The following is a 14,200-nucleotide window of genomic DNA, read 5'->3' as shown; positions in this document are numbered from 1 at the left end:
CCCATCGTCACCTGGTCTTATATTTCTGTTATGTCAGTCCTAAAAGTCTACTCACAGGGCTTCGTTTAGTAACCTGATCTCGTACTCACAGGGCTTCGTTTTGGAACCTGATCTCGTATTTCTACTCACAGGGCTTCTTTTTGGAACCTGATCTCGTATTTCTACTCACAGGGCTTCGTTTAGTAACCTGGTCTCGCACTCACAGGGCTTCGTTTTGGAACCTGATCTCGTAGTACTACTCACAGGGCTTCTTTTTGGAACCTGATCTCGTATTTCTACTCACAGGGCTTCGTTTAGTAACCTGATCTCGTACTCACAGGGCTTCGTTTTGGAACCTGATCTCGTATTTCTACTCACAGGGCTTCTTTTTGGAACCTGATCTCGTATTTCTACTCACAGGGCTTCGTTTAGTAACCTGATCTCGTACTCACAGGGCTTCGTTTTTGGAACCTGATCTCGTAGTACTACTCACACGGCTTCATTTTGGAACCTGATCTCGTAGAGTCTATATCTCTGTTTTTGTTTTAATTTTGCTTTATTTTTATTTATTGTCAAAGTCAGTATAGGGGAAAAGGAGCACAACCACCATTATTATGAAAACAGTCGACAATTTTATAAACAAAACTGTTTCAGTTCGATTAGTATTAAGAATCACTCAGTCTATAATATTATATCAAAAACCACTTTCAATCAAATTATAATTTGGAAAAATATACTTCTCACCAGATAAATCCACACGTGGGTTGAGATCCCTTCGTGATCGACCGAAACCGGTGACTGTGGCCCTCATCACTCTTAAGGCCTATTCGAGGTTTGAAGATGAATCTGTTTGGATTCCGGCAGCCTGCCCCTCAGTCCGGTCCCGGCAGAAACACATGGGATCCCACTTCTGACACCAAATTGTCGTGGAATTTATCCGATGAGAAATAAATCTATAAATCAACTGTTTTCTGTTCAATTTATTGGGCATGTACAGATGTTGCGGGCGAGAGGTCTCGAGAGCTCTGCCCCTGCTCAGAGTGCTACAGTGTTCTTTAAGCATACACAAACAACCCTTGCAGGCAGCACTAGTCAAAACAACTGCTAGCTTGGAGATAACAACAGTCAAAGCTGAAACAGGCCTTGAGCAGAACACTTAGTTTTATGCATGAATCTACTAAAGCAAGCTTACTGAACTACTCTAACTATGCAGAATATATATCTTAATATAACTTAATAAATGAGTAACATATTAAAACTACACTATACGCATAATTCCACCACACCACCAAAGTTTAGTTTTCAGGATGTTTCACTTTAAGGATGACTCCAGTTGTTCATCAGTAATTGTAATTTTAAGAAGACATGTTAATATTAACATAGAGGAACAAAGAGCCAGTCTTCCCTCAGATGGCTGGACTGTCTGCAGCACTAAAACTATTTCAGGTCTCTGAGAACAGCTGATTTGGGTTTGCCAAGTATCCATGTTTGATGTGATTCAGAATATCTCTTTCTAAACCATTTCTGAAAGTATTGGTTAATACAGTGACAAAATGATTGTGTTAAGGGATCATATATGTCTTCTTGTCTTTGAGGTTGGAAAATGTCCATGAGTTTTGTATGATGGAGAGGGAATGAGACGTTTCTTTTTCTTAGGTCAGGTAGAAATTCACAACAAATGAAGGTAAACATTTAATTCGGACTAAATTAATGAATTAATGGAAGCTGGGAGATGAATTTTACTTTCACTACTTTCATTTTCAAGGAGTTTAATTTTTACAAGGTTTGAACTTATTCATTTGTAAGCAGATTACCGTTTTGTTTCTGTGTGCATGAACACAGCCAATAAAATCTACAGTTCCATGAAAACCTCGTTTTCACTGATGAGAGATGAATTCAAGGTCCCACACGGACTTTCTGCAAATTACTGATGCTACATGTTTTATTGCAGCTTCCAAACCACCTTTGCCGCTGAGAGTATGGGTCGGGACCTCGGGTTCGCTTATTTGTGCAAGATAGTTCTCCGACAGATACGCTGAGATTCAGGGATGCATTTTGTGTACCTTTATTGCATTTCCCAAGCTATAACAGTGCAACTAAGATGGATAAGTGGATTGTTTTAGCCAGGGAGATTAACAGACAGAAAGGATTAATGAATGAATCGCGGTCAACAAAATTACGGCGACTACCCCACCCCAACCCTCTCATCTGCTTCCCAGGTGAGTATGCATCTTTACACTTCTGTGCATGCACACGCAAACCACACACACTAATGCACCTTGCACCACCTCCTCATCTATGTCTCTACAGTGCTTCAAGAGCAACAAAATAAGAGGTAGTACTCCCTTAATGATATGCTGTCAGTTTGTCATGCAAATATAGGACAAAAACATGGGTGATACTACTCTGGAGATCTATAAATTGATCTATAGATTAATAGTTTTATTGCACCTTAATGCACCTCACACCACCTCCTCATATGTCTCTCAGTGGCAAATGTGCAATTGTCAGTTACCACTACACTGTTATAGCGACGGTTTTTTAATATCAGTTAAAAGCTCCTTGGATACTAAAATATAATCTATTCTAGAGTAGCTTTTATTTGGATTATAGCATCTCCAAACTTCTACTGAATTAAGTTTTTATTAAAAGCCTGAAAGGCTTTCCTTGACCCTAAATGAGTGGAGTTGACTCACAATGATTTATCCAATCTTGGATTAGAAAATACAATTAAGTTCTCATCAATTACGATTTTGCCTATCAAATGAGCAATTTTCTCAAAATAAATTATGAAAGAAATGTATGTTATCAACACTTGGCCATTAAACATTTATCAAATTGAGCATTGTTGCAAAATTTTAAGCCTGTATAATTAAAAACTCTCCATTTTTATCTTCTTGTATATTCGAAATTTGCAATGGCTGACTTATGAATAAGTGTCATTACTCCCATGTTTATTCATAATAGTAATTTTAATAAGACACGTTTAGAGTCACATAGAGGAACAAAGAGTGTCTGCAGCACTAATCTATCTCAGGTCTGTGCCCTCAAGAGGAAAGCTGGTTTGGCTGTTCTGAAAAATCTTGTTTGACTGGATTCAGGTGATCTCTTACTATCCCTTTTTTGAAAGTCCACTATTGTACTGGCTGCAGATTCATGAGAATGAGGACTTTCAGTGAAATTAGTTCAAACCCATTTCTTTTTTTACTAAATCCCTTTCTGCAAAATGAAAAAAAAAATCCATATGCTGATTATTGATTGAATAGGTTATAGATTAATACAGTGGCAAAATGATTGTGCTAAATAATTATATATTGACATCAAATGGGAATTTAACATAAATTAACAACATATAATGATATGTTAAATGTCTGTTTATGTTTAGCTGATTTTATTTTACTCATTTTATTTTCATACTGAAATTGGGTTGTTCAGAAATGTCCATAACATTGATCAGTAAAGAGTAGTAATCTCTTTTGCTGCTTAAATATTAAACCTATTTTCATTGTTAACTGTATTCTTATCTTTGAGGTTGGAAAATGTCTATTGAATTTTTGAATAATGGGGAGTGAATGAGACTTTTCCCTTTCTTTGGTCAGTTAGAAATTCACCACAAATGAAAGTAGATATTTAATCTTTCATTACTTTTATTTTCAAATGTAATTTTTACAAGGCTTGGACTGAGTCATTTGTAAGCTGATTAATGTTTTGATTTGTCACGTGCATTCATCTGATCACAGCTAATAAAATCTACAGTTCCACGAAAGCCTCGTTCTTGCTAATGAGAGATTAATTAAAGGTCCCAGACTCTTTCTGCAAATTACTGACGCTGCATGTTTTATATCATGTGGGGGAATGGTTAATTAGTGACACCTACTGGCCATTTTCTGTAACTACATCTGCCTGAACACTTAATTTCTATTCACATACAGGAAGTTTTATTTTTCTTTAATAAAATATTTATTTGGTCACTTTTAGCATTACAGTAAGTGCAAGTGGACCAGACAACCAAGGTACGTTTTAGACCTAAATGGCCCTTTAGCGATCACACTGCGGAGGCAGTTTCACACTCTCTCCACTTGCGCTTCGCACACCAGCCAGCCAATCAGAGCTTGCCCGCATTTCTTAATTAGCGCAACATTCTACACAATAATGAAGCTTTATTTTCACCACACTGGTGGAAGTGCGTCTAGTGTAAGTGAGTGAGAGAATGTTTGATTTAGTGTAACTATTCGCTCAGTAATGCTTCAGCTGAATATTTGTCAAGTCAATTAAGCCTGTTTCCGGTAGACTTTTGGATACCAGCTAAGTTTTTTTTTTTACTGTTCTGGGTTTCGTATGCATCTTTTCTAAATTTATGTTGCTCCCAGCATTCTTTCAATGTCGATACAACCTAGGTTTTGTTGGAAACGTTATATTAAGCCGAAATGTGTCAGCAGTTTTGGGAGACATCTTGCATGTGCCTTGTGAGCAGTAGGTGACAGTGTTGCCTTATTAACAACGCTGACACCAGAGTATATCATTGAGCCCCCTGTCTGCCTCCAATCTTTCTTGCTGTCATTTTAGTACTCTGTCAGTAACTACTTTAAGTTTTAGATTTATTTCAAGTCAACATAGCAGCCACGTTAGCCTCTATTGTTTGTTTTGTACATTTATAACATTAGACCTGGTTTTCTGTGGGTGGGTTTCATTCATCCAGAATCACTTATTCACCAGATGCCAGTGGATGTTCACTGTGCAACAAATAAAGGAATCGTCAAAGACATCTGTGTGATTCTGCTGTGGGTTCCATTCCATGATCCAGGACACTGAAAGTCAGGGAAGCAGCTAATCTCCCACACCACTCTAAAAAAAAGGCTCTCCATAAGTGCCTGTGTAAACTGAACCGAGTCACTTGACTATAGTTATAGCACAGTCATCTCTCACCTAAAAATACACAGAAAAAAAATGAAGGGAACACTAAAGTAACACGTAGATCTGAATGAAATATTTAATACTTTGTTCTTGTTGCATGTGCTGACAACAAAATCGCACAAAAATTATCAATGAAAATCAAATGTATCAACCCATGGAGGTCTGGATTTGGAGTTATACTCAAAATTGAAGACGAAAAACACACTACAAACTTTTATGTGAAAATGAGGCTCAGTAGTGTGTGTGGCCTCCGCGTGCCTGGATGACCTCCCTACAATGCCTGAGCATGCTCCTGATGAGGCGGTGGATGTTCTCCTGAGGGATCTCCTCCCAGACCTGGACTAAAGCATCCGCCAACTCCTGGACAGTCTGTGGTGCAACTTGGTGTTGGTGGATGGAGCGAGACATGATGTCCCAGATGTGCTCTACTGGATTCAGGTCTGGGGAACGGGCGGGTCAGTCCATAACCTCAGTGCCTTAGTGTTGCAAGAACTGCTGACGGATATATTATTTTTTGTTATTTAGTATTTTATCATATTTTCCAGTGTTCCCCAGAGAGAGCCCTCTGCACTGGGTGTCATGCTGGCCATGGCTGTGAGGGCGCCTTTCATGTCTTTGGTCTTTTTGACTAGTGACTTTGATGGGGCCCCTGGTACTGTGGTCTAGTCGATTTCCTGTGCAGATGGCTCTTGCGATGGTGTGTCTTTACCAGGCTCCTCTGTGCTCAGCAATATATAACTAGGTAGGTTTTAATGTAGGAAAGTGCTTTGTAAATAAAGTTTGATTTGATAACCAAATTTACAATCATGAAGTATCATAATTAAAAAAGTGATTTAGCCTTTTTTTTTAAACCTTGATTAATCTGCGCTATTTCTATAAGTGTTTCAATGTTGTGTTTGACATATGCATTGTTTATTCATGTGATTTATGGTACTTGTACATTTACACTTTGCACTTGATGTGGAAATATTTACTAATGATACATTTTGTTCGACAGCGCTGTTAATATTTAATGGCACGACACAATAAAAATCTGAGAAATTACATAACCCCAAAAATACACATTCAACAAACCAAGATCTGTGTAAAACAGTGATCATTACATGAATGTCCAACTTGTGTAACAATACAAGAGCAACCATTTACAATTCATTATACATAATCGCATGAATGCACAGATGAGCACATTTTTGTGTCACTTTGAAAAATACTTTTGAAGGAGCATTAAACTTTGTGACTGCCAGGAGAACTTTTTCATGTTGCAATTAGTTGTTAAAATTTTTATTTTAAAATCAAAACAAATAGAAAAACAAACCAAACCTACCGGCACACGTGTTGTTATCGATTTATTTGATTAAATCAAACAACTCTTTCAGAGGGAGTCTAAGATAATGCATCTTAAAGTCCAGGTGACGTATGCTTTGTCAGTTTATGTGGAAATAGTAGTAGTAAGCAGACTGCTAACCCCACCCCCCTACTGCAACGTTATGAAGAATCAAGCGCACCCGGTAGACTCTGCGTACACTGCATGGGTAGTCCACACAAAAACGCTTCCTGCTCTTTAAGCAAAGGTAAAGAACAGACAACAAGGAATAGCAGTGGAACTTAAATATCTGTCTTCAGTAAAGACTTCTCTTTAAAAAAGGTAAGCTTTATTTTATTCTATGTTTATTTAACATGACGCAGTTCATGCTGACAGATACTGATTACTGATCTCATTTTGTAAAGTGGGTGTAGCCCATTGAAATCCCAACAAACTTATCTAGTTGTAAAGAGAAGTTATGACATTCAGTCATCTTTCTATTCTAACTTGATGTGATAATGTCTCATAAGTTATATTTTAATTGTTTGTGTTACAATGTGTAAATAAAAATGATTTTAAAAAAATTAAAATTTAAGAACTCTGCCCAAATTGATAAAGTACCGAATAAGCAAAACACACACATAGCCATAAAAGTGTGGTCACGCTGTCTTTTTAGATTTAATGGTAAAGCAAGAAAGCGTTGCGTTACTTGATGTAATCCCTGCATGTTTGGTCGGCACACTTCCAAGTGCGCAGACTGCGTAGGCAAAGAAGTGTTCTACGTCGTCTGCACACATCGAAGTGCGCTTACTGCCAGTAAAATGAGACGGTCCATCCAGTGTACGAGAATTTCCCATAGTGCCCCAGTCCTCCGTTGCCTGGCAACTACATATGCCAAGTTTATCTGATACCATTCTTCCACAAAAATATTTTAAAATGGTGCCAGTAATTGAACTTTGATTTATTGTCATTTTCCTTTGTGTCTAAATGACAAACAGGAGGAGGAGGCGGTTTAGACGAGCTCTCCTGTGGCTGACAGCTCATCCTGTCAAGCTGACGTTAACTTCAGTGAAAAATAATCCTTGTTAGGCGCATATACAGTCGTCCTCATGTGTATTCATACCCTCCCATTAAAGGAGGAGAAAAACAGCTGTCTGGGAAATGAACTGAAATTGACAATAGTAATGATAATGCGACAGAGTGGTAAGGCCTTAACAAAAATTACTGAACAACAAATGGTAAAATGAGAAAGTTAATTTCACACTTATGCCAGACAATGCCACCTGGGGCATAGGGCTCCAGGAAATAAATGCAGCGTGCACCCCTCAAAAAGCGACACACCAGGGGGTGCTGACCAACTGGTTTGTCACCAAATCCGACATGGCAGGCTGAAATTGCTGCAAAATAAACTGTGATAGTGGAAAAGGCCTTCCCTTTTTCCAACAAATCCTGTAAAAAAAAAAAAAAAAAAAAAAAAAATAGAGCAAATCTGCAACATAACACTGGAACGGTACATGTTGCCGTTCTTCACACCACTTCTCAAATACCCACTATTTGCAGCTGTAAAGAGAGCGTGTAGAGGCGGCTCGTGCATTCTGGATAGTGTCAATTACTCCTGGGAGAGACCAGTTGCATTTAAAATCCACCTTTCAGAGGCCAGGCCCGGAGTGTAACCCGATTTGGGTGGGGACGGTAAATCTCTCCCCCTGCCTGAGACAAAAGGTCCCTGCGGATGGGGAGAGACCATGATTCTGCAGTTAGCATTTGAATTATCTCCTCTACCCAATGTTTGGATGGCCACCAAGGAGCCACCATGATCAGTGCAAGACCCTGCTCCCTCACTCTGGTTAAAGTGGAGAGTTTATTGCTGGAAGTTTACGCCGTGAAGTTGTCCATCTTCACCAGGAGATGACATCACTCTAGGTGGGGCAGAAAGTGTCTCAGACCCAGTAATATTGCCTGTAGCTCCAACACATTTATGTGAAGGCGGGCCATCTTCCGTAACCAAACGTCATTCACTACTCTGCCCATCATAGTTGCACCCCAACCTTTCAAAGAAGCGTCTGTTGTCAGGGTAACCCAGGGTGACACTGCGCCGAGCAGCACTCTTGCAGTGAGAGTTGTTGGATTTCTCCATGGGAAAAGAGCTGCCATACATGCTGGTGTGATCTTCACACCGCGGCGGAGATGACTGCAGGTGCACATCCGCAAAGACGTGACCCACCGCTGAAAATCTCTCATCATCAAAAGCCCTAGGCGTTCCACCAAAAAGACAGACGCCATAAGACCGAGCAGATTTTGTCAAAGTCTGAACGTCACGACTTTCCCCAGCTGAAAATGAGTCATGCACTGGGTGAAAGACACGATCCGCCCCTCAGAGTGACCCGATATGAGATGGAGTTTATTTTGAGCCCCAAAAATTCTGTACACTGTTCCGAAATTATACGCCTCTTTTTTCCAGTTTATTTTGAAACCGAGATCGATGAAGTGACTTATCACCACTTTGAAATCCCTATTTGCTTGTGTTTGTGACTGGGAGCAGATTAGGTAATCTGGTGGGTAGCTTGCTGTTGTAAGGGCTCAACCACTAATGGCTCATTTCGTTCGTGCAAGCAGGAACTGCCAGTAACAGTTGCTTGGCTGGTGGCAGGGTAGGTGGAAGTCTCTTGCCATCATACAGATCCCGTTCTGTCCCTTCAGCATCCTGAGCTGCGGGCCATGGGATTCCAAGCCTCACAGATGAGCATTTATATACGTTGTATAAACTGCTGTGTGCTGCAGGTGGCATTTCTGCCCCGCTAGCTGGCCTTGAAGGCTGGGCTGGGAAGGGGGAGTCATACTCCTCTTCCTCTATGTCGTTCCATCCGAGGAGGTCAGAGTTGGCATCGCACTCTGCTTCTTCATTAACCGGGTCAAGCCCTCTACTGTCAAGAAATCTCTTGGAAAGTGGAGGCATGACCATGGACTACTCTTCCATCATGTCCGCCCAGCTCGTGATGGTTCTTGGCTGATGGATGTCACCTGGAGCCCCGGCTGTGGTCCCAGCAAGAGGGAGGTCCTGGTTGTTCTCTACTGCCACCCTCAGCCTCCTTTCAAGGATCTTTTTGGACAGTTTTCTGGCAGAGCAGTGCATGCTTTCCTGCAGCTTAGCTAGTGAGTTCTGGGCATGTTTAATGCCCATGCAGACTATACACATCGGACGAGGGTCCCTGCCCAAGATGGAGGCCCCACACGGGCACGAGCGGGATGAAGCCTCCTTAGTTTTCGGTTCTGACCCTTTGGCGGGGGTGACAGCCATAGCAGGAATGTGAGGAGGAAACAGGCTCGTCTTAACACGTTAGTCTATTCATAAGTGCTAGTCGGATGGTTAATTCAGAGTTTACCGCTTAATGTCCAAGTCAGCTCGTTGTGATACATTAGCTGAAGCAGACTGTCTTGCTATCAAGTTAATGTCAGAATAACAACAAGCTCACCTTGATGCGTTAGCCCAAGTCACACGGGAGTCAGTACACCACTTGTTAAAGACTGTTGGACGCAGCTTCCTTTACGTAGTTGCATATCTAACGACCGTGCAACTAACTTCTTTCTCAATACAGTTGCAGACCAGAGCCAGGAACTGCGTTCAACGATGTGCCCCTTAATGGGACGCCTGTAAACAGTACACCAAGCTAGTGCAACCACACTGAGGGAGCTTCACTGTAGCTCCGCTGTAGCTCCACACGGGAAGAAATCGAGAATGAGTAGGAGGTGGTTGGTTGGCTGTATTTGTATGTGGGGGCGGAGCCCTGGGAACGGAATGTCAGAAGTTCTGTGGTTTATTTGCACTTTTCCTGAACAAGACGTTTTCTGTTTGTAGCCTCATTAAAATTTTGATTATTGTGTCATACATTTGGGAATGGGATGCCATCCCACAACAAAATGTGGCCAAGCTGATGACCAGGACGAAGAGGTACTAAGCTGTTGTAGAGCTTTATAGATCTTCCACATGCTATGAGGTCCCTGGCAGCATAAAATGAATACTGTAATCAGGGCCAATACTGGCAATTTGTTTTATTTTTCCCTTCTTTTTCTTTGGTATGATTTAAAATCCCCCAAAATTGGTTTGTTCCTGGTTAAAACAAACACACACACACACACACACACACACACACACGCACGCAAAAAGCCAAAGGGTGGGTTATTTCTTCAACAAAAAACCATCACCTTTCATTGTTTTACAGGTATGATGGTAAACTGCTGTGGTCTGCTAAGTGCCCAGAAGGAACCAGGTACAGACCTGTTACAAAAGAGACACATCTCCCTGACTTCCTCTGTTACCTTTGTAAAGTCACAAACTCCTTCATGTGTAAAACCTTTTGGTGTTTTTAATAATGACAAGACAGCCAAAGTGTTTACAGTCCTCTTGTGTGGCTAAACATGCTATACAAAAACATTTCTTGAAATAATTCATTAATGTAATTTCAATACAAAAATTATCAGTATTTCTGTTCATCTTTTTGCTCTGTCAGTTCCTCTGAAGAGCATCGAGGTGGAGCTGCAGGTGAGGGACCATGTAGCTACAGTGGTCTCCACTCTGAACTACGAGAACAAGGAGGACAAACCACTAGAGGCTGTTTTTGTCTTCCCTCTGCCTGGAGATGCTGCTGTGTGTCATTTCAGTGCAAAGATTGGACAGACACACATTGTAGCTGAAGTGAAGGAGAAACAGCAGGTGAGCTGGACAGAAAGATTTGCTGAGCATAAAGGAGCTGAAACACAATGAAGTGAATGTTACTGACATGTTTCATGTGTTCTGCAGGCTCGAGAGGAGTATGATGATGCTTTGAGCTCTGGTCAGCAGGCCTTCCTGTTGGAGGAGAGTGAGCAGAGTCCAGATATCTTCTCTCTGAGTGTGGGCAGTCTGCCTCCAGGAGAGAGCGCCTCCATCAGGCTGGAGTACGTCACTGAGCTGGCTGTGCAGGCTGATGACGGGCTGAGATTCTGTCTGCCTGCTGTCCTCAACCCTCGCTACCAACCTCAGGGTAGTTATGTTCAGTAAATATGCTTCAAATCTGTCCTCATCAATCAAACTCAAATGAAGACTGGATCCATTTAAAGATATTTGATAACCGCAGCATACCTCTAGTAACTTTTTATACTAACTTTTGTAGCAGGCTTCACAAATCCTCCCAGCTCCATCTAACAACAGTTATCTCTCTTGATGTTTCCAGGTAGTGAAGGTGTCAGTGTCCAGGTGACCTCAGTTCCAGCCTCTCTGGTGCCCTACAGTTTGTCCTTTTCTGCTCGAGTGTCCTCTCCTCGTCCAGTGTCTAAAATAGAGTCCAACTCTTCCCTGGAGCCTCTTCAGTACCTCAGTACTGATCAGACACAGGCTGTGGTAGGTAGAGTGGAGATGTGTTTGCTTTATGTGTTTTTCACATGAAATATAAATAACTTTATTTACTGTATATTTGTGTTTTTGTACTTCAGGTTAAGTTGGCTTCAGGACACAAGTTTGACAGAGATATTGAGCTACTGATTTATTACAAAGAAGCCCACCAGCCCACTGCTGTGGTGGAGGCAGGACAGGCTTCTGCAAAGTCTGGTGAGTGTGTCAGGTATTTGTATACAGATGAGTGCAAGTTAGTCTTATTATTGTGACATGATCACAAAGAGACAAATTTAAGTGAATCTGATTAATTTTTAAATCATTTAGTCAGTTTATCCACATGGAACCATTTTTAACATTTTTTTTTATCATGAAATATATTCTGTTTCCCTGCAGATGAAGCCATAGCTTAAAATACATTTTCCTTTCCGTTCATCTTTCAGGTACTCTGATGGGGGATGCAGTGGTGATGGTGAGCCTGTACCCTGAGTTCCCCCAGTCTGTGATGTCCTCACTCGCCTCATGTGGGGAGTTTGTGTTCTTACTGGATCGATCGGGGAGTATGGACTGTTCCACCAGTAACAGCACTGAGCAAGAAACTCGCATCAGCAGTGCAAGGGTATTCAACAAATGTAAACTCAATCATAGAAACATTAATATCTCTCTCAGCAAATTACCATCATGATCTTCTCTGTCGTCCTCTAGGATACTCTGCTGCTCCTGCTGAAGAGTTTACCAATGGGCTGCTACTTCAATATCTACAGTTTTGGGTCCACATTTGAACACATCTTCCCGTAAGTGACTCAGTCAACAAAATGTGTTTCAGTCATTAATGTTCTATGATGATCATTAGATCAGATTTGTTGGTTTGACCTTCTCTGCTTGTGTTTCTGATGGCAGTAAGAGTGTGGAGTACAATGAGAAGAGCATGGAGGAGGCTCTGAAGAAAGTTGAGGGGATGCAGGCTGATCTGGGAGGAACTGAGATTCTTGAGCCTCTCCAACACATTTACAAGCAGCCCTGCATCCCCAAGCAGCCCAGACAGGTAATGACGGTCATACACTGATGTTCCAGTGTAACAGGTTCTCATGGTTGGAAAACCTGCCAAGAACCTTTGTTAACATTGAACATGCTGCCTCAAACTTATCCAGATGTTCTCTCAAATTCACTCAAACCACAACAAAGCTGTTTCATCTGCAGAAAGAAATTCTGAAGTATTGTTTTATTCTCAGACATGAGATGTGCATCGAGGCAACAAACCTCTAAAACCAGCAGAAGCCTTGAATCAGCATTAATATTTCCAACTCACTCCAAACTATTTGATTGTTTTGCTCTGTAGCTTCTATTGTTCTGCTCACAGCCAACTTTAAACAAAGCTTTTGTTTGAAGCTTACATTTGCCTTGTCTCTGTTTGTTCTTTTGTTCAATTTGTGCAGCACGTGTTACTCAGACAGCAGTGTTACACAATGTTGATTCAATTCCTCAGTGATTTTTCACTTCATGTGTGTGATGTTGTGTCCCCTCCCAAGGCTGCATACACCTTCCAAGTACAAACCTGTTCTTTAAGCTGGTTTTTACAATGCTTTTATTTGTTCTTCATATGTTGCTACATATTTTACTGAAACAGCAGTGTTACTTACCTTACACAGTTTCACTTTATGTATGGGTGTGATGTTGTTTCTCCTCCCTAAGCTGTTTGTCTTCACTGATGGGGAGGTGGGGAATACCAAAGAAGTTATTGACTTGGTTAAGAAGAATGCAGGTTCCCACAGGTGAAACCACATAAACAAACACTGACAGTAAGCAACACATTGTGGTTGTGTGTTTTTAAAAACAAGTTTTACTTTGCAGGTGTTTTTCTTTTGGAATTGGAGAAGGAGCCAGCTCTGCTCTTATCAATGGGTTGGCCAAGGAGGGAGGAGGTCACGCTCAGTTCATCACAGGGACTGACAGGATGCAGCCAAAAGTTAGTAAATAAAAAAAACCAAAAACTATAAAAATGGAGATGCAAACAGATGAGAAAAGCATTTTCTAATGTGTTTTAACCATCAGGTGATGCAGTCGCTGCGGTTTGCACTGCAGCCAGCAGTGGAGAACATCTCAGTAAAATGGGATTTACCAAAGGGCGTGTCAGCCTCCGTCCTCTCTCCACCAATCACAGCAATTTTCCAGGGTCAGAGGTCACTGATTTATGCCCAGATCACTGGACAGGTAGGAACACAACTGTGTCATGATTTATGGTAACATGGTTTTACTGGTGAGGTTTACCAAAAATAAGAAAAATCATTTTCATGTGAACGTATGGATTTATTTTTTAACTGAATTGATTTCTCAGAGTTCGAAGGCAACAGAGGGTTGTGTAACGGTGAAGTACAATCTTGCGGGCCAGCCATCTCAGAACCAGCTGAACTTCCATCTCAAACCAGCAGAAAACACTGGGTAAATCATCTCCTTTTTTGACCATGGAAATACTTCCTGGCTATGGCTGTAATAAGTTGATTTTGTTTTATGTTTTTTTTTAGTTTTATGTTGTCATGTGTTTTTCAAAGCACCATTATTTGCTGCTGTTCCCTGTCTCTTCAGTATCTCTTCAGAGTTTCACATCAGGCTATGCAGAGATCTGTTAGTTATCCGTT

The 14,200-nt window shown here is 41.0% G+C and overlaps 1 protein-coding gene across 2 annotated transcripts in view; it reads left to right on the top strand.

Annotated features, from left to right (window-relative positions):
* The first annotated feature begins 6,412 nt into the window (after positions 1 to 6,412).
* LOC306760833 (von Willebrand factor A domain-containing protein 5A-like) overlaps positions 6,413 to 14,200 on the top strand; it is a 12,074-nt gene continuing 4,286 nt past the window's right edge. For both annotated transcript variants that reach the window (XM_079246833.1, XM_079246832.1), the window contains exons 1-13: positions 6,413 to 6,538; positions 10,417 to 10,464; positions 10,705 to 10,907; positions 10,995 to 11,217; positions 11,407 to 11,573; positions 11,666 to 11,780; positions 12,008 to 12,183; positions 12,270 to 12,358; positions 12,465 to 12,609; positions 13,257 to 13,336; positions 13,416 to 13,530; positions 13,617 to 13,775; positions 13,900 to 14,003. In XM_079246833.1, the coding sequence (XP_079102959.1) occupies positions 10,419 to 10,464; positions 10,705 to 10,907; positions 10,995 to 11,217; positions 11,407 to 11,573; positions 11,666 to 11,780; positions 12,008 to 12,183; positions 12,270 to 12,358; positions 12,465 to 12,609; positions 13,257 to 13,336; positions 13,416 to 13,530; positions 13,617 to 13,775; positions 13,900 to 14,003 (1,622 nt within the window). In that variant the 5' untranslated portion in view covers positions 6,413 to 6,538; positions 10,417 to 10,418. The remainder of the gene's footprint in view (positions 6,539 to 10,416; positions 10,465 to 10,704; positions 10,908 to 10,994; positions 11,218 to 11,406; positions 11,574 to 11,665; positions 11,781 to 12,007; positions 12,184 to 12,269; positions 12,359 to 12,464; positions 12,610 to 13,256; positions 13,337 to 13,415; positions 13,531 to 13,616; positions 13,776 to 13,899; positions 14,004 to 14,200) is intronic.

This window comes from Telmatherina bonti (assembly GCF_933228915.1).
Source record: "Telmatherina bonti genome assembly, chromosome: 9".
NCBI lineage: Eukaryota > Metazoa > Chordata > Actinopteri > Atheriniformes > Telmatherinidae > Telmatherina > Telmatherina bonti.
Note: the sequence above shows the minus strand (reverse complement) of the source record. Positions and strands in the feature narration are given on the sequence as shown.